Genomic DNA, 20,375 nt, shown 5'->3' on the forward strand with positions numbered 1-20,375 from the left:
TGTCATCCTCCGCGGTCAACGAAGATCTACAGGACACCAGCACCCACTCCATGTAGTCGGCGAAGCTCTCTCGTGGACCCTCCCCGGACAGCTGCGCTTTCGTGGCGATGTTCAGTCCTGCACGGTAAAATGTGCAAAGGCTGCTGTCCGGGAAGTGTGTGAGTGGTACGAGGTGGACAAAGTCTCTAGTGTGGTCCACGAGAGAGCGATTCCCCTGCTCCAGGAGAAGGAGGAGGACAGCAGGGTTATCCATAACGAAAAACAAAAAAACAAACACTGAGAAAAAAAAAAACGGAAAAAATAAAGCAGGGAAACGCCGGGGATAAACTGTAGGGTCGGTCCTTCTGTCACGGTACGTGCTGGATAGATGAGTCGAGAGACGAGATACGATACAAATAACAATTTAATATAACTCTTAGTAGGAACAAGTAGGAACAGGCAGGAACAGAACGATAATCCACACACATCCAAATAACGTCAAGGACCGACAGCAAACTCAAATCACAAGCAGACTTATAAAGGGTGGTGATAAAGACACAGACAGGTGTAGTAAATAAACTAATCAGGACAAAATGAGGACAGGAAGAACCAAATATGGGCACAATGGGAAAAACAAACATAAACAGTCCAAATGGCACACAGAACTCTGACAGGTAAATATTCCTTAAAAATAATGTTTTAATAAGAATTTTATTAGATCAAGTAATATATTTAGTAATATATTTCTCACTATTAACAAACCAATAACTATGACTATGCCTCAATAAACAATAAATAGTTAGTAAGGTGGTTGTTAAATTATTATTAAGCTAAGTATTGGCTAGGATTAGGGATGTAGAATATGGTCATGCAGAATACTTGCTTTATAAATACTAATAAGCAGCCAATATGTTAATAACAGGGATGCTAATAGACAACTAGTTAATAGTGAGAACTGGTACCTTTACAAAAGTGTTATCATATATTTCTTCAAGTTAAACTGAACTTTTATTTTGACAGGTTGCTGTGAAGTCCATATTGTATTTATCCAAAATGTTTGACAAATTCCATGACATTCCATTTTTATGACTGGATTCCGCGACTCCATCCGCATTTTTCACATCATGGAAATCATATGTGTGTGTGTGTGTATATATATATATATATATATATATATACACACATATATATATTGGGGGTGTAACGGTATACAGATGCCAACCCCAACAAATCTACTACGCTAGGTTTCTTTTCATTTATTTTAAATAGACAGTAGTACAAATTACAATTTTTTCCACCTACATGTGAAAATACTAAATATATCAAATTAAGGTCATATATATATATATAAAATCTGCAGTACACATACATACAAGGAATAAATACTTGAAATATATTTAATTTAGTCAACTGATAAACAAGGGGAAAAAACAGTGGGACACGTAACGTGATTTGTTGAGCTTCAGGTCAGTTTTGTGACAGAAAGGAAACTCAAATGGTAGAAAGCGACATTCTATTTGTTTTTTGTTCAAAGTGCCCCTATTATGCCATTTTAAAGGTTGCTAATATTGTTTTAATAGACTCCCAAAACAGGTTTACATGTATGCAAGGTCAAAAAACACTTCAGTTTTTTCCAAAAATAGATTTAATTTTAGCCCATTTCTAAATGATTCCTAAACGACTCGTGCGAAGCAGTTCGAAGAATCAGTCTATCTAAACCCCTCCTTCCCGTGAGCCCTCACTGCTGTGATTGGTCAGATGGCGCAGGCCTTAATGATTGGTCTACCGCGTACAGTGTGTCGGAAAACGAAACGCCCATTGCCATAACTGACTGACAGCCCTGGATACTTGTCAATACATACATACTTATGTAAGCGAACCATGTTGTAAACTTTAACATTGTATAATGTATTAAGCGGCTTTCACACCGAACGCAAAAAGTGATGCGCTGGTCACTGGGTCGAGACCGAAACAAGCCGTCCTCGCACGGCAGAAGGCATTGAAACGAATGGGTTTCATAGCACAGCGCTTTCCGCATTCGGTGTGAAAGCCGCTTCGTGCGCCATCCTTTATCATCACTTAAACTAATGAGACAGACAGACAGTCAAGCTGCATCAATCACAAATTGTCAGACTACAGTGGGTCCACAGCTGAAAAACAGAACTACACAAGCGTGATTTAGCCGGTTAGCATGACATGTGCAGGGTTGTTACACAACATAACATAAACAACTACGTATTTTGAACGATCGCTAGAAAATACAATCTTTGTAGATTCATCATCTTTTGGAAGTGAATATAAAACAGTTTTACTCACAGCGTATGCTACAGCGTCTTCCGTATAATGTACATGTAAATTTCCATGTGACGTAAACCCCATGGAAATGTATGGGCGGGGCAAGTTGTTCGCGACGTAGAACGTGGGCGGACATTATGCAAATCTGTTACTTCGTGACGTGTGGCCGTAACAGAGAAAGATTTGAAATCCTGACGACTCGTTTAGGCAAATGTGAGTCCACTCTTTTTTTTGATAGACAATAACTTTATGTATCATGCACTGTCAGCTTCACAACTTTGCAGATAGTTTATGTTCACATACAGCTACATGACACACTGCATGAAAGATCATATTTGAAAATGCATAATAGGGGCACTTTAAGTTGATTTTGGTGGTATGAGGAAACTTGAAGTAATCGCGCCGATGCACACAAACACAAAACATGTCAGTTCCAGGCTTCTAGCATTGCTAACCTGACAGCACAGTTGGTACTTTATCAATATAAAACGTAGTGAACCAAACATCAGTGCGCCCGCCTCACTGTGTCACCGTTAGAACGCAACTGAAGTACAAAGTCAATAATTTACATAATAAATAATAGTTTAGCATTTGGATGCATCGCAATATGGAAATATTAAGGAATATTTGGATTTGTGCTGAATGGGAGAGGTAGGATACAAGAGCACAAAGCTCCATTTCTCAGACAGTTGAGTGTGCAAGTCTTTAAAGTAACATTATACTCCTTTGTCATTGAGAGACGCGTTCAGAATCCGCACATGATCACTGTCTAGTGGGCTTTGTTTTCAAGTGCGCAACTCCTGGCGTCCGCTGTTCTTCTGCCGGCGGTTATCAAACAGAGTTGCATTACTGCGGGTGCCCCCTTCTGGATTGAGGATGAATTGCCTGTATTCGTTGTAAGGCCTCATGCACCAAACCGTGACGCTTGGGTATGAATAAATGTATCGTTACACCCCTTATATATATATATATATTCATATATTTATTAGATTACTACACGCACATCCAGATCTACTCTACCTTGGATGCATTTTTTGCCTTCATGCATTGCGGGATTGTCTGTAGTTCCTTAGAATCAGTAGTGCACTTATAATGTCACTTATAATGTTAAAACACGTCTCACTAGGTTTTTTTTAATGTACTGTGTGACATTGTGATGTTTGTTGCTAGTGTTACCAAAAAACAAAACTCCCATTCCCAAAGCACAAAAAGCACAAGTGAAACAGTACCTTATTGTGTAAGACCACCACATTGTGACTGTCAGCGTTCATCCAAGTGTCCATGGCTTTGCAGATGCTGCAGATCTTATCCAGGGCTGGAGCGTGATGGTCCGGCCAGCCAAAATCCAGCACCTTACGCAAACAAAAATACGGGTGGGTGAGTAAGAACAAAGGAACAAACATCTCCACATTAGAAACGTACAACAAAAAAACGTGAAAGTAAATACTGCTTACTTTAGGATTCAGCTTGGAGATATCATATCGCTTTTCGCTGAGGTTGAAGACCTGAAAATAAAAAATAATAATAATAATTTAATAAAAAAATAACACAAATAAATAATAAAATAATAAAAATGTTTTCAATTAACTACATAAACATATTTTTTTTAAATGTAATTTATGTATTTTTCAAAACTATTAATACACTCATATTAGTACTCAAAGCTTTTGAGTTTGAGGTCTCACCAAGTAGTTGTCACCATGTTTGGAGCGTAGCATTGTGGCGACCTCCTTTATGTTGGCGCTGTAGCTTGGCTCTTCTACATTACTGGGGAAGGTCACAGAAATGATGCGCTCTGTGATGTAGACCAGGTCCACCTCGTAGTTTTCCTCCATGGCCTGGATCAAACTCAAACTCCTGCAAAAACCAAAAGATCAGAGACTTATTTATGGTGCGCAACAAAGGCAATTCACAACTTATGACACTCGCTCAAGCACAAGCAAGTCTTGTGTCTCACAGCACATGACATCATAAAATCATCATGTTTTTTTATAAGAACGCCTCACCTCAAACATGTCAGCGCTGAACAGTCAATTAAATGCATATCTGATGTTCAGTATGGCTTGAATAAAATATAGTGGGGAAAGATTGATCGCAGAGATAAACAAAGAAGATATGAAAATATCCTGCATTCCCTGTGTGCAGCAGGGCAGACCAAAGAAAACAATTTGGTCACTGGTGAGGCGTAAGCCTGCCAAGGATGTAACCACAATCAGGCCCCCCATCTGTGACCTCACTCTCTCCTCAGGTCTGGATTGCAAGGCAATCAGAGAGAAGTACAGCCATCTTTTAATCTATGGCTTTGTTCCAAAACCTAGTGAGATTCCTAAATAGGCAGAATTTTAGTGTGCCTCCGAAATGAAAAATGATCAAAAAGGTACACTACCAATCAAAAGTTTTTGGACAGTAAGATTTGTAATGTTTTTTTTTAAAATAAGTCTCTTTTGCTCACCAAGTCTGCATTTATTTAATCCAAAATACAGCAAAAGCAGTAATAATGTGAAGTATTTTTTTACTCTTCAAAATAATTGCTTTCTAATTGAATATATTTTAAAATGTAATTTATTCCTGTGATCAAAGCTAAATTTATAGCATCATTACTCCAGTCTTCAGTGTCTCATGATTGTTCAGAAATCATTCTAATATGCAGATTTGCTGTTCAAGAGTACATTTTTCCAGATTCTTTAATGAAAAGATAAAAAAACAAAACAAAAAAAAACAGCATTTATCTGAAATTAAAAAAGCTTTTGTAACATAATACACTATATATATATATATATATATATATATGTATATGGAAAGAAATTATAAAAATTAATACTTTTATTTAGCAAAGATGCTTTAAATTGATAAAAAGCAATGATAAAGACATTTATAATGTTACAAAAATGTAAATGCTGAATGCTTTCTATTCATCAAAGAAACTTCTACTCAAACTATTTTCAACAATAATAATAATAATAATAATAAGCAGTTCATTATTGCAATCAACATTGTATAAAATAAATAAAATAAAAAATACATTAATAATGAATTAACAAAATTAACACACACACACACACATATACAAACAAAATATTATATTAATATAATATGATATTAATCAATAATATTAAAACAATAATATTTATGTGTATATAAATATTGCATTCTCTCTACATACACACACACACACACATATGTATATATATATATATATATATATATATATATTTTAATGTATTATTATTATTATTTCATATTTATATTAATTCAATACATGCTCGAAATAATAGTGCATATAACAAAAATTAAAAAAATAAATAAACACACATATATATATATATTTCAAATTTAATAATAATAAAAATAATAATTCATATTTTTATAATTGAATTTATATATTCATTTAGTACATGTTCATTATAATGAAAAACAGACTCTCTGTTCCGATAACTGTGCATTTTTATGTTTATTTTAGTTAATTTTACATTATATTTAAAGTGAAAAGTGAAAGTGACAACGTACTATCAACTATGGTGACTCATAGTCGAAATTAGTCCTCTGCATTTAACCCATCACGAGTGCACACACACAGCAGTGAGAAGTGAACACACTCGCGCACACACACTGTGAACACACACCCGGAGCAGTGGGCAGCCATTGCTCCAGCGCCCGGGGAGCAACTGGGGGTTCAGTGCCTTGCTCAAGGGCACTTCAGTCATGGTATTGAAGGTGGAAAGAGCACTGTTTATTCACAATCCCCACCTTCAATTCCTGCTGGTGCGGGAATCGAACCAGTGACCTTCGGGTTAGAAGCCCGACTCTCTAACCATTAGGCCATGACTGCCCTTACATTTACATTAGCGACATGCTACCATCAAGCTTTACTGAAATCATTAGTTTCCTTACTGTACACCTCAATAGTGAGCAGTGCTTTTTGTAAAGCCAACTGTTTCGAACGCCAACTCCCTATGTAGGGAACAGACAGTAAGGCAGCTCACTATGTTTTGGAATAAGCATACAAACCTTGAGTATATCAGGGCCAAAGTGTTTGAATTATTATTAGTCTAGCTTTTGGAAAGACACCTGTTGGTGAGGCCCATTTTTAGTCTTGAAAATCTGGATTTTGTCATGTTTTCTGAGCAATGCAGCCACACCAAATCACGTAAATGTCTCCACGGCTGCGTTTTAATTGAAAAGCGGTCTGCATTCAGTGCAAGTTGGAGAAATAAATGTAAATAACGCATGATTGTGAGTGGTACATGACATGTAAACACTGTGCTTGCACCACAGTCTGCGAAAACAAGCACAACATTGCACAACTCTCAGGAGATTCTGACTGATCTCAGCGTGTGGAAAACACAAGGCATAACAATCCTTCAACAAGCCTTTAATGTTAAGGATTTCCCTTGATCCCACAATTATTTTGGAAGTCGGTAAGGTTTGTGCATTAAATTCACTTTTAAACAAACACGTTCAATAATATTATTCAATAACCACACATAATCCATCTTCACCAGGTCCTAAATGCCCTGAAAGAGCACTTGAAGTCTACTAGTCAATTATACTGAAAATGGAAGCAGTTATTAAGTGATGATCAAATAATGGAAAATGAGTATGTATCTGGACCTCAAATGCTTTTCATAGATTCTGTGGCAATGTTTGCACCGTTATCTGATTTGCATAATTTCTGAGCTGAACAGTAGCTAAAATAACACAGATAAAACTATCAGCGGGCACAACTCATTCTCCAGAACTGAACGACAATACAGTATCTACCACACAAACTCCATCTACCAGTAAAAACAGGAATGGGCTTTTTGGCAGAAAAACAAAGGGTCCCAAAGGACTTCATTTTAAGATTGTGTCCAAATAGAAAGTTTCCCAAAACAAGAGAGATAAAATAGCAGCCCATGTAAATAAAAAGCAAAAAAAAATTCCCCCGGTAGCCGAAATGGGAGCTATTTGTAGTGGTGAATTTCACAAAGTGTCTTCTCACAGCCTGGCATGAACACACCCAACAGCTGAGAGACATAAGACCATCGGAATGATTTGGAGATCAACTCGTGTGTTATATAACGTGAGACGAGTCTTTCATTTGTTTAGAATACTCTTATCTTTTGGCTTGCATCCACTGAGTTTCAAATAAAAAGGAAATACTTTAAAAATCTAAATAATCTAATCAAGTGAGATGAAATGGCTTTGCCTGGTGTAAAAAAATCCAAAAATAGCCTTTACCACATTTTTACATAATATATAAACTTAATTTTGGTTTAATTTCCATAAATACTGAGATACACAGTTGGAGTCAAAAGTTTACATACACCTTGCAGAATCTGCTAAATGTTACTTTATCAAAATAAGAGGGATGCAGTTTAAATACGGCTTCAAACGATTCCAAATGCGGTTGTAAACGAGTCCAGCCAAGGAAGAAGGGTCTTATCTAGTGAAATGATTGGTTATTTTCATTAAAAAAAATACAGTTTAAATACTTTTTAATCTCAAACGCTCGTCTTGTTTCGCTCTCCCTGATCTCTGTGTATTCTGGCTTCTGGCTCCAGACAGTTAGGGTATGTCGATATTAGGGTATATCATATTTTTTCCCTCAACTTCAAAAATCATTTCAAAATCATCTTACATTGCTGCACAAGTACAGACACAGTCTTTGCAAAGTGAACATGCAAAGAAGATCAAACACGCTTAACAAAAAAGGTAAAACAGCGATGTAGGACAATTTTGAAGTTGAGGGAGAACATGAGATTGGAGTTTTTCGACATACCCTAACTGTCATGAACCGGGAAAAAACAATTTAGGCAGAGCAAGACAAGTCGAGCATTTGACATTAAAAAGTATATAAGTTGTATTATTTTTATGAAAATAACCGGTGGTTCGTTACATAAGACCCATCTTTCCCGGCTGGGATCGTTTATAACCGCATTTAAACTGCATTTTGAAAGTTCAAAATCGGGGCACCATATCAGTCCATTATATGGAGAAAAATGCTGAAATGTTTTCCTCAAAAACATAATTTCTTTACGACTGAAGAAAGAAACACATGAATGACGTCTTGGATGACAAGGGGGTGAGTACATTATATATGAATTTTTCTTTTGGAAGTGGACTTCTCCTTTAATAAAGCCTGTTTTTCCCCTTTATTTGATGTGCACAAACATTCTATATTGTCTTTCTTCATTCTTTGTACATTCTTAATTTTCCTAGTAGAAATGAATGCATAAATGGTAACGAGGCTTTGTTTCTCCTCACGGGTTTACTCTTACTGCTTTCCTGCCTGTATCTATAGCAAACGATCACTCAAGATAAACATGCCTGTTATTTATCTACTATACTATATGTGGGACTGAAGCCCTATTAGGGCATCATAACTTAACACTGGAGATTGTGTAGATGCTTTAAAGTGTGTTTATTCGTCGTTCTCATAAACTGCAATAAAGAATGTGAGACTGATCCAAGCAGAGTCAAATGTCAGCCGGCGCTGGATTTCGGAATGCTACGAAGATCCCTTGAGATGTTCACTACAGCAGCGCATACTGTAGAAACACATGAGATATTGGCTGAACTGATTTCGGATGAAGCTCTTACCTAGATGGTCTGCGTCGAGACTCCATGCTCTTGGAGGACTTGGTTGAGCCCTAAAAGAAAAGAAAAATCTAGTTAGGATCATGAAAAATCTAGTTTAGATCATGACAAATCTAGTTAAAGGAAAGCAAGTTTCTTGCTTCTATGAGGAAACATCATTCAGCCAAAACAAGGGTAAAGTTTTAGGGCATTGGAGCTGACTTCCTGCTGTTTTCTGATGGTTATGTATGAAAATAATCACACAGTGCAACACACACAATGTTTATGCAGCGCAAATGTGTATATATGTCTATATAGAGATGCAAGACAAGACCGGAATTGCATGCAGCTCTAAATGCCGAACATTCTATCAGTCAATGGAAGATTCTTTAAAATGTAACAGTATTAATTTTGAAAATCCATTTGTTCCAATCCATCCATGAATTTGGAACTGACACAACATACAGCAAACACTCCATTCATCTTATGCAGATAAGCTCAAAATGACCAAATAACATCCAATTATTCAGCCTGGCTGATAAAGTGCTCTATCACTAATAATGATCTCACAAACACGACAGTTTCCAGATGTTTTTAGCCCATTTCCTGTTTAAAAATGACTGTAAACCAGCTATCCTCAAGGGAGGTTTACTGTTCATCTCCAGAGCTACGGCTGTTCTGCTGATTATACCAATGAAAAGGCCGTTTGTTTGGACAGTTACTTATGGCTTGTGTTTATCTGTATGTAAAACTATGTTGATACAGGTTGAAGAGGGCTGTTGTGAGCATGTAGGTCTGTATCTAACATTGAGCATGCCATCTTAGCTGTATACTGTAAATGCAATGACAGCCTGTGAAGTGAGGGAGTAATTATATGCATTTCACAAAGGTGTGTTATTTACAATATGCACTATATTTGGTGTTGTGGTGGCAGTGGGATAAAAATACACTTTTTACCTGTAAAATGACATTTAGAGACATTAAGGTGTTCAAAGTGTTCATTCTCACTCTTGAGTCTCACAAAAGAAGCAAAAGCCTTGAAAGACGCGTGGTTTACGCTCACCGTCTAAATGACATACTAGTGCATGGCTGACACGACTAAAAAGGAACAATGCTTACTAAGAAAACCCAGAATCCAACGTGTAATTACACACAGTGCTGGGGCCTTTTCTATAAACTGTATAGACTTTGCATGTGGTTTCCCATATGTAGCTGTCTTAGAATAGTGTAGATTTAAAGCAAATGAAATGATGGGAAAATTTCAAGTCCAAATGTCGTAAATAAGAAAACAACACAGTAGGTTTGAATCCTGGGAATAGGGAAATTGCTTAACGAGTGATGCCAGAATAAATATTTTAAAGCAGTCCATAAAATTAATTTACTATACACTATAAAAAAATGTTAAAAATGTAATTGAAAAATTTAACCCAATGGTTGGGTTTGACCCAAAATTGGCTTGAAACAACCCAGCATTTTCTACAATGTAGAAATTTCCAAGAATATATTGTCAACAAAAACCATTTGGGTAAAAGAATTGAACATCACTGCAAAATGATTGTTTTCATACAGTTTTCCTAAACCAATTTGCCATTTGGTCAGAAAACAGATAGTCCCGCACCAAACTCACGCCATTGGTTGAGTCAATCCTGCTGTGCTGAACTGGTTATGATCCAAAACCAAAACAAAACAAAAACCATCAAAAACTGTTCACACATCACCTAATTTTCAAGACTTTTCCAGATCTGGAAATTACAACACTGACTGTGGGAAGCCAGTATATGTCATTTATGAATTCTCTAAGCACTTAAAGGAACAGTATGCCTAAAAAGACATTCTGTCATCATTTACTCATCCTCATGTCGTTTCAAACCTGTTCGACTTTTTGTTTCTTTTTAGAAACACAAACAAAAATATTCTTATGAAAGTGTCAGTGTTTTTGTCAATACAATAACAGTCACTGGGGTCCAAAACAACTCTGACTCCCTTAAAATTAATTAACTATACACTCTAAAAAATGCTGGGTTGTTTCAACCCAACTTTGGGTCAAATACGGACTAACCCACCTTTGGGATAAAAATTAAATTAAAAAAAACCTTAACCCAACAGTTGGGTTGGTCCATATTTGCTCCAAAGTTGGGTTGAAACAACGCAGCATTTTCTACAGTGTAGAAATGACCAGGAATACATTATCCAACAAAACCCATTTGGAATTTTAATTTGGTTAAACAGCACAGCAAAATGACAGTTTCAAAAAGACTGTTCACACATCACCTAATTTCCATGACTTTTCCAGATCTGGAAAGTACAACACTGACTGTGGGAAGCCTGTATATTTCATTTATAAATTCGGTAAGCACTTAAAGTAAAAGTCTGCCTAAAATGAAATTATGTCATCAGTTACTCATCCTCATGTCGTTTCAAACCTGTTTGACTTTGTTTCTTCTGTGAAACACAAACAAATATATATTTTTAAAAAAGTGTCAGTGTTTTTGTCCATACAATGAAAGTCAATGAAGTCCAAAACAACTCTGACTCCCATAAAATTAATTTACTATACACTCTGGAAAAAAAAAAGGTTGGTTGTTTCAACCCAATTTGGTTAAACGGCATAGCAAAATGACTGTTTTCAAAAAGTTTTCCTAAACCAATTTGCCATTGGTCATCAAATAAATAATCCCGCCCCAAACAGTCCATGCTGCTCAAGTGGTCAAGACGCAAAACCAAACCAAAACAAAAACCATCAAAAACTGTACACACACCTCTTACTTTCCATGACTTTTCCAGGTCTGAAAGTTACAACACTGACCGTGGGAAGCCTGTACATTTTATTTATGAATTCTCTAAGCACCTAAAGGAACAGTCCACTTAAAATGAAATTTTGTCATCATTTACTCATCCTCACGCCGTTTCAAATCTGTTTGACGTTTTGTTTCTTCTGTGAAATACAAACAAAGATATTTTTAAGAAAGTGTCAGTGTTCTTTCTACAGAAAAAAGTCATGACAACATGAGTGAGTAACACAATTTTTATCGTTAGGTGAGCTGTCCCTTTAAGGAGCATTCATTAAAATTAAAAGTTCCCACAGCGTTCATTTCCTAAATAATCCTCTTTTCCAAGAATCCAGTGAAATCTACTACAATATTATATTATTTGCACGTATAGTATTTAGAGCCCAATCGAGCTTTCAATGAACAGACTGTAAAAGACCATTAACACATTTTGTAGTGTAACACACTTTTGTGTGTATAGATTACTGGGCCAGGCCATTATGAACGATCATAAAACACAGGGAAATACAAATAAGCCACACTAACACAGACTGCCAAATTTGCTCACTTATAGCTCGAGAAAGCCATTGCGACACACTCGAGTAAAACACCCTGGCATTGCATACCCCCTTTTCTATCCATCCAGGGTCCACCTTCCATCTCTCGGCACACGGTGCCCGGCTCCAAAAACATTCCCTTAATCAGTCGATAATTGCGACCCCCAGAAGGACAGCCAAAAAGGGTGGGTGGGGGGGTTGGAGGGGGTCTCAGCCAGGCTTGATCAAAACCAGCTGGAAACACTGCTTTCGAGCGGGCCCGACAAATGAACAATCAGAGAGCGCAGGGAAGAACGCGAGGGAGAGCTTTGAGGAAAAAGTTGCCTGCAAGATCCATAATCCGGAAAAGAAGCTCGGCGGAAACCCGAAGGCCTACCTTGAACAGGTAACCCGTACTCCACCTCCAAGCATCGCGAATGGAGGACAAACGCCTCCGAAGAGAGCCGCTGGGATTCATGGTTGGGAAGTAACGCTTCCCTTCTCCTTACGTTCCCCTTTTCCCGAAGTGTGCCCCACGTTCCCGGCTCTATTTTGGTTCTGCGCTGTGCCGAGGATGCCGCATGCCTGGCGTCAAACTCAAGCGGACCGCAGCTTTCTTCCTTCTCCCACTTGCAGAGTTACTCTTTCCCTTGTTTCGTTCCCTCCCGCCTCCTTCTCCGGCCCCTCCCTTTTCCTCGGCACCTCTCCCCTCCCTCTTTCCCATGCTGTGCGTGTGTGTGCTGCTGCCACCCGCGTTTGTTTGGATCTTCGGTCTAGCCTTTGCTCTCTCTCCGGGTCACACACTCAGCAGCTGACTGGAGGAGATGATCATCCCGACCTCACGGCTTCAGCTATTCACAGTTGTGTCAGCTCCAGTAAACCACAGCCTATCACCACCCTTTGCTCTAGAATACAAACGTATGGCTTTCTTTTTCATTTCAAGTGGTCAGATCGTACTGCGTTTTTGTTACACATAGTTTTTATCCCTGAGGTCCACTTAGGATGCTAAAAATAGCCGTAATTTAGTTTTTCATGAGCGTTTTCCATCCTCTCGCTGACCTCGAAGCAAGCTGTGCACTTTTGCTGCCATGTCTTTAAGATTTCTATGCAAACGTTCACTTTGCATGTGAAATGGACCCCTTTTAAAGATTGTGATGGTGTTTCCAGTTATTAACAAATGTAATTCTAGTATTATTATTAATTTAAATAACTACATAATGTGTTAAAGCATTAGTTCACTTCCAGAATAAACATTTCCTGACAATTTACTCACCTCATGTCATCCAAGATGTTCATATCTTTCTTTCTACAGTCGAAAAGAAATTAAGGTTCTTGCATAAAACATTCTACGAATGTTCTATATACAGTGGACTTCAGTGGGTTGAAGGTCCAAATTGCAGTTTCAATGCAGCTTCAAAGGGCACGATTCCAGGAATAATTGTCTTATCTAGCAAAATGATGGGTCATTTTCTAAAAAACAATACATTATTAAAGTTTTAACCACAAATGTTCATCTTGCCGTATTCCTCAGCTGGGATTCTGCATTGAAACTTCAAATCCACCTATTTAAGAGACTATAAAGACTTTATTTTACTACACTGAAAAAGGTTTATAATTTACTTTGAAACAGTTTTCACTCAGAAAATGCTTGTGAATGTTACAAATAACTACACAGAAATGTCAAGTAACATTATGTGAAATTTTGACTGAAATCTATTTTTTATTTTACATTTTCATAAAAAAAAAAAATGTAATGCACATTTATAATATTACACTTTGTATTGCATTACCATGAGATTAAATTACAGAAAACTAACGCTGCTGCTGCATGGGTGATTTTAATGCAACAGCTGAGGTAGGGATGACACAGTTAGTCTCTCTTTAGTCTCTTATTGTCATCTTTTGGAAAGTCTTTTTGTTTTTTGTACTATTTCTGTTGGAGTGAATAGGAACACACACAAACACAAAAATTATATGTGACCCTGGACCACAAAACCAGTCTTAAGTAGCATGGGTATATTTGTAGCAACAGCCAACAATACATTGTATGGGTTTTTATTACTAATATTCATTGCTAAGAACTTTATTTGGACAACCTTAAAGCAATTTTCTCAGATTCAAGATTTTCTCGACCAAATATTGCCTTATCCTAACAAACCATACATCAACGAAAGCTCATTTATTATTATTTATTCAGCTTTCAGATGATGTATAATTACCCAACTCTCTCTTCTATAAATCTGCACTGAAATGCACTCACACACATTTTCTGTTTTAACTGCCTTGTCCTTCAACAACAGTCTCTTTCCAAAAGCCTACATCATATTGTGACATATTCACAAAGCACATCTGCACTGAAATGTGGTGTGCACACTGTTACTTCCCATTTCGATTAGCTTCAAAGTCACTTATATGCTAGCGCACACTTAAACGTTGACAAAACGCACAAAACTGAAAAGAAAAAAAAAGGATTTTATGAACTTTAAACTCCTTTTATTCTTGCAAGTTCTACTGTTAATAAATAATATAAGCTGTTCAACTTCCTCCATATTGTCTTGTAGTGGCTGGATGAAACAAATTGTGACCCTGGACCACAAAACCACTCTTAAGTAGCACGGGTATATTTGTAGTAATAGCCAAAAATACACTGAATGGGTCAAAATGATCGATTTTTCTTTTATACCAAAAATCATTAGGATATTAAGTAAAGATCATGTTCCATGAAGATATTTTGTAAATTACCTACTGTAAAGATATCAAAACTTAATTTCTGATTAGTGATATGCATTGCTAAGAACTTCATTTGGACAACTTTAAAGGTGATTTTCTCAATATTTTTGTGCACTCTCAAGATTCCAGATTTCAAATAGTTGTATCTCAGCTAAATACTGTCCTATCCTAACAAACCATACATTAATGGAAAGCGTATTCAGCTTTCAGATGATGTATAAATCTCAATTAAAAAAAAAAAAAAGGACCCTTATGAATCCGAATAGAGGTTGTTGACGTGTAAATGTGGGCAGTCGTATGCTAATATGATAATCAGTTTGACGTCATAATGTTTAACCCACATTTTTCTTCAACAAATGGTCTTTTTGTGCTAGGGAGGATGTTTTGAGTTCTGAAACTTACAGTATGTTTTCATAGTACAATGAACTCTTTATCTCCAAAGACGAGGAAAAATGTGATTCCTCACATAATGACTCATCCAAATCAAAGCCAGAAGGAATAATAAGACCAATGGTTATACTCAAACCAAAGACATTTTCAAAATATATCTATCTCAGTCACTGCATCAGAAGGAGAATTATGGTCTAAATGAGAAATGAGAGAATAAAACAAACATCTTATCAAGCTCTGTTTGAAAAATGAGCTCTGAACTCGAACGGAAAAACACGACACGGGAAGTCATATGACAAACTGATCTTCAGATTCAAGGGGTTTGTTATGAATCAAAGACGTCGGCAGAACCACAACTAAGTGACCGTGAGAGACCCTTGAGGTGAGGGTGGTGTACGTCTCCCATGATGCCTCAAAAGTGAGCAATAACACCCAAAGCAACTGTACACTGGTCTAAACATCTAAAAAGCTATATTTCAGATTATTTACAGAAATGCATAATGTCAAAAATAATGCAGCATGACAAATGACAAGCTTAAGATATTTTCATTCACAGCAATATCCAGTGTTTGGCATCAGGATGATGAAGAAATGGCTGTGATTTCAATTTATTTTCTTCAGATGGGCACAAATACTAGATCAATCATGAATGCAATATTAAGAACAAATTAAGGGTTTCCAAAACTGTGCCAACAGGGACTTCAACTGTTGTCCAATTGATTAGAGGGTGAGACCAATTTGTACATAGCATGTTAACCACCCAAAATTACTTCCAGCAGTTAGGGGTTTATAAACAGAAGACACTTTTGCATTTAAAATACAAGTAGATGTAGTCCAACTGTATGAAAAATAAAACTTTACTTAATGTGCCATCTTAAAATATTACGCACATGCACAGTTTGTAAAATGATACTTCCTTTCTCAAGCCAAGCAAGATCCAGGAGTATCTGACAAATATGTTATTCTGATCTGTAAGTGAATCATTAGACTGCATAAGCCGCATGGATGATGCATTTAACCATGGCAAACTAAATTTAAAGAGGAAATTACGCGAAGTTCCTACTTTCTACACATATGGCAGAAAGTCACAGCCAGTTCCACACAGAACATATGTGTGTAGAAATTTCAAAGATTACCGTAGAATTCAAATGGAGGTCATTTCAGTTTATTAACACATCCAAAATCCCTTACATCTTTTATTTATTACATATTTACACTAATTTGTTGCATCCAGCTACCAGTAAGTGAAATAATGTACCATACCTGTTTTGGAAACACAACACAGAAGTGATCTGACTATAGCAACCATTAAAAACCATGACATTTTATATGTACATTTTATATATGTAGTATTTTAAAAATTATTTATACATATATTTAATATTTAATAGTGCTGGGCAACAATTAATCGCGATTAATCGCATCCAAAACAAAGTTTTTTTGTGTACATATTATATGTGTGTGTACTGTATACATACATATATATATATATATATATATATATATATATATATATATATATATATATATATATATATATATTATGTATATACAAATGCACACACATGCATGTGTATATTAAAGAAAAATGTTAAGTTTACATATTAAACATTTAAATATAATATTAATTATATGAATATAAAAATATATGTGCAAATATTTTCAATATATATTCTGTATGTGTGTCTTTATATGCATAATAAATACACACAGTACACACACATATATTATATAAACAAATACTTTTATTTTCGTAATTAATCAAACTTTTATATTCATTATTAATTGTTTGAACAGCACTAATATGTAATCATGAATCATAAATGATAAGTATTATAAATTAAAAAAAAAATGAAATTGAAATTTACATACTGTATGTATTTATTTTGTTTGGCCCAGTGTTATTTTAGTATCACTGTCATACTATGTAGTTTTTTTTTGTTTTTTTTTTGTTTTTTCTGTTTCTGTTTTAAGCTTAGTTGAAGTTTGAGTAATTTTGCATGCTTTGTTGTTTTTATTTTTTTATATATAGTTATAATTAATTTTTAGTTTTACTTTTAGTTATTTTAATACTAAAACTAAATAACAATGACAAATGTTGTTTTGGCAAATAAAATGTATTTAATTGTTTTTGTTTTAGTTAACGATAGTAACCCTGGCTTGGCTGAGGTGAAAAAAATCATCTGTAACCAGTCATGGGCAACAAGGATTTCAAGAAAAAAAAAAAAATTGAACCCCTTTACCAACTGGTTGTTAAATGAACAAACATGGTAAGTGACACAGACTTACCAGCAAAACAGCTAACTGTTGGATTACTCAGTTTATGGTAAATCACCCAGTTGATTATGGTTTCTAATGTCTCCCCACTTCTCAGATGGTTCATACACCCCTGGGTACATGCGGGGCTTTGCATTTTATGGCATTTCCTTCGGCTACGCTCCAGCTCAATATTGTATCAATAAAAAGATCTAATGATGTTTCAGGGGGATTATACGAGTCTGTTTCTCTGTCCCTAAATCTCTGAACATACTCGTGCTCATATGGACGGCTCCAAACGAAAGTCTGAATTTTATTTGGATCAAGGCAGTTAGTCATCCACAGCTGCGTCTGGTGAGAGTGTTCTTCACCCAGGCATGAGGGGGATGAGGAACGGGGTGGACGACGGGGCTTTGGAGGGGTGGGGGGTGGGCGGGGGTGACAGCACAAGTGAACACACATGCTTGAGCTACGACATCCTCTGCTAATCATTTAAAGGGACGGTTCACCCAAAAACCAACATTCTGTCATCATTTACTCACCCTCATGTTGTTGCAAACCTTTCTTGTGCTGAACACAAAAGAACATATTTTGAAGAAAAGAGTTGCTGACTTTCATAGTATTTTTTCCCATAGATATTTCCATATCCTTCTTTTGTGCTCAACAGAAGAAAGTAACTCATACAGGTTTGAAACAACTTGAGTAAATAATGACTGAATTCCGTTTTTAAGCGTACTGTCCCTTTAAAGCATGTTCACTGGGCGGTCATTCTAGCCCCAGTGAGGCTGTGTTTAGCTAATCCAACCAATAATTTGAGCTTCAGCACTCCGTGAGGTTTAGACTGGTGAAGTTTAGACTACAGAAGCTGCATAGCAACAGTGCTCGCTAAAGACCTAAATATTTACATCTTAAAGCCGTTATTTCTGCAGCAATGTCAGTAATGACTTTACACTGTGTTCACACTGACCCAACAAACGCCAACACTTCAAACAGTCTACATTTGGCTCTTGTACTCAGAATGTTGGAAACATAACATTCATGTTCACACTGACCCAACAAGCTTGTCAATGTTCGCTTTTAAGATGGTGACTAAAAAATAATAGTGGATAAAATGTAAAAAAAAAAAAAAAAAAAAAAAAAAAAAAAGAAGAAAAAAAAAAGTATATAAATACAACTAAAATATGTATTTATATCAAAATTAACATAATAAATGTATTTATATTGTAATACTATTTTATTATAAAATAAATATATATAAATAACAATTATGAAATAGAAATGAAAAATAAACAAATGTATTTTTATTTTTAAAAACTATTACTAAATACATATTTTATTATAATATTACATGTGTGTGTGTGTGGTTATTTTTGTTTTAAAAAATAAAAAATAAAAAACAACATACAAATAAACTATAATTTATATGAAAACTAACATAATAAATGTATTTTATTTTGTATTACTATTTCATAACAAAATAAAAAAAAAATACATTACAAATAATATTTATTTAAAGAATTATGAAATATACATATAAATAAAAAAATAAAAAATATTATTTTAAATTAAAGATTATATAACGTGTATTGTTATTTTTATTTACAAATATAAAATAATAAACTACATAAATACAAATAAAATATGTTTTATATTAAAACTAACAATATTTTTTTTTCATTACTATTTTATTATAAAATAAATTTCTATATACAATAAAATAAATTATATATATCAATTTAAACAATTCTGAAATAGAGATATGAATTAAAATAAAAAAATATATAACAAAATATACTAAATTAATATATATATATATATATATAATAAAAATTATATTTTATATTTAATATGTATAATATATAAATTTATATATACATTTAAATTAAGAAATAAAAATAAAAGACGTGCATTTATTTAAAATGTGCTAATGGCCATACTGATGTTAATAAAACATGCATGTACATGCCAATAAGATTGTAGAATTTCTTAAAAGAAGGATGGTTTTAAATACTCACTGTTGTCTCTATATGTTTCAGTGGGAGGTCATTGCTTGGGGCCTGAAGTGAAAGAAACAGACAAGAAAGAAAATATTTAAGACACTGACAAGCATAAATGACTGTAAAAGCTACAGGAAAACTGCTCTCTTTACACCCCTCCCCATTATATGTCTGTAGGACAACTGAAACTTTGTTTTCCAGACTCAAAACTCATTGAAATGCAGAGAAAAAACATTTACTAATCTAATGGTGCAGTCTTAAAATAATCTTAAGAGCCAAAAAGTGCATTAAAAATCATTGTAATACTAATCATTTTGAAGAAATGATATATTAATACAAATAAACGGTTCACTTCCCAGGAAATGCATGAACTGATCTATGGATACAATAATCTGTCAAATGCATGAATGTAAATGCACTTCAGTTATGTAATCCTGTCATCCACTGATCAACCAGCATCAAACAGTGCAGGAGAAGACATGGGCTGGGTCCAGTGCGTAGGTGCATCACTAAACAGCCTGGGTAAATATTTAGACAAGAGCGCATAGCTCCAGCGTTACTGTGCATCTGCCTGTAGCCGAGAAGCACCATATACAGAAGTTTAGCGCAGGATCCGCAGCACAGTTTATTCCCCCGTCAACTCCGAGCCAGAGAAAGGCATTTATTTATGAGGCTTCTGGCCCCCAGGAATCCATGATGTCATTGGCCAGCTTGAGTCTGGCTAGATTCAGAATACCCATGTAAGTCCGAGATGGCACAAGAACACAAGAAATCACCATGTGGAGACGGCAAGACATGGCAAGACAGCGCTGAGATTTGATTTTGATGCCATTTCCCGCTTCACTTTTCCAGTATCAGGCAACACT

The 20,375-nt window shown here is 35.5% G+C and overlaps 1 protein-coding gene across 9 annotated transcripts in view; it reads right to left on the reverse strand.

The window, feature by feature from the left end:
- tns1b (tensin 1b) overlaps positions 1–20,375 on the reverse strand; it is a 312,091-nt gene that overhangs the window by 78,797 nt on the left and 212,919 nt on the right. For 8 of the 9 annotated variants that reach the window (XM_051119024.1, XM_051119023.1, XM_051119021.1 and 5 more), the window contains 5 exons: positions 19,528–19,569; positions 8,857–8,906; positions 3,960–4,131; positions 3,729–3,779; positions 3,504–3,626 (listed from right to left, as the gene is read on the reverse strand). In XM_051119024.1, the coding sequence (XP_050974981.1) occupies positions 3,504–3,626; positions 3,729–3,779; positions 3,960–4,131; positions 8,857–8,906; positions 19,528–19,569 (438 nt within the window). Of the gene's footprint in view, positions 1–3,503; positions 3,627–3,728; positions 3,780–3,959; positions 4,132–8,856; positions 8,907–12,533; positions 12,775–19,527; positions 19,570–20,375 lie in introns of those variants that run through there. The other variant, XM_051119029.1, reaches the window with a different exon arrangement.

Source organism: Labeo rohita, chromosome 9 (assembly GCF_022985175.1).
Source record: "Labeo rohita strain BAU-BD-2019 chromosome 9, IGBB_LRoh.1.0, whole genome shotgun sequence".
Lineage (NCBI taxonomy): Eukaryota > Metazoa > Chordata > Actinopteri > Cypriniformes > Cyprinidae > Labeo > Labeo rohita.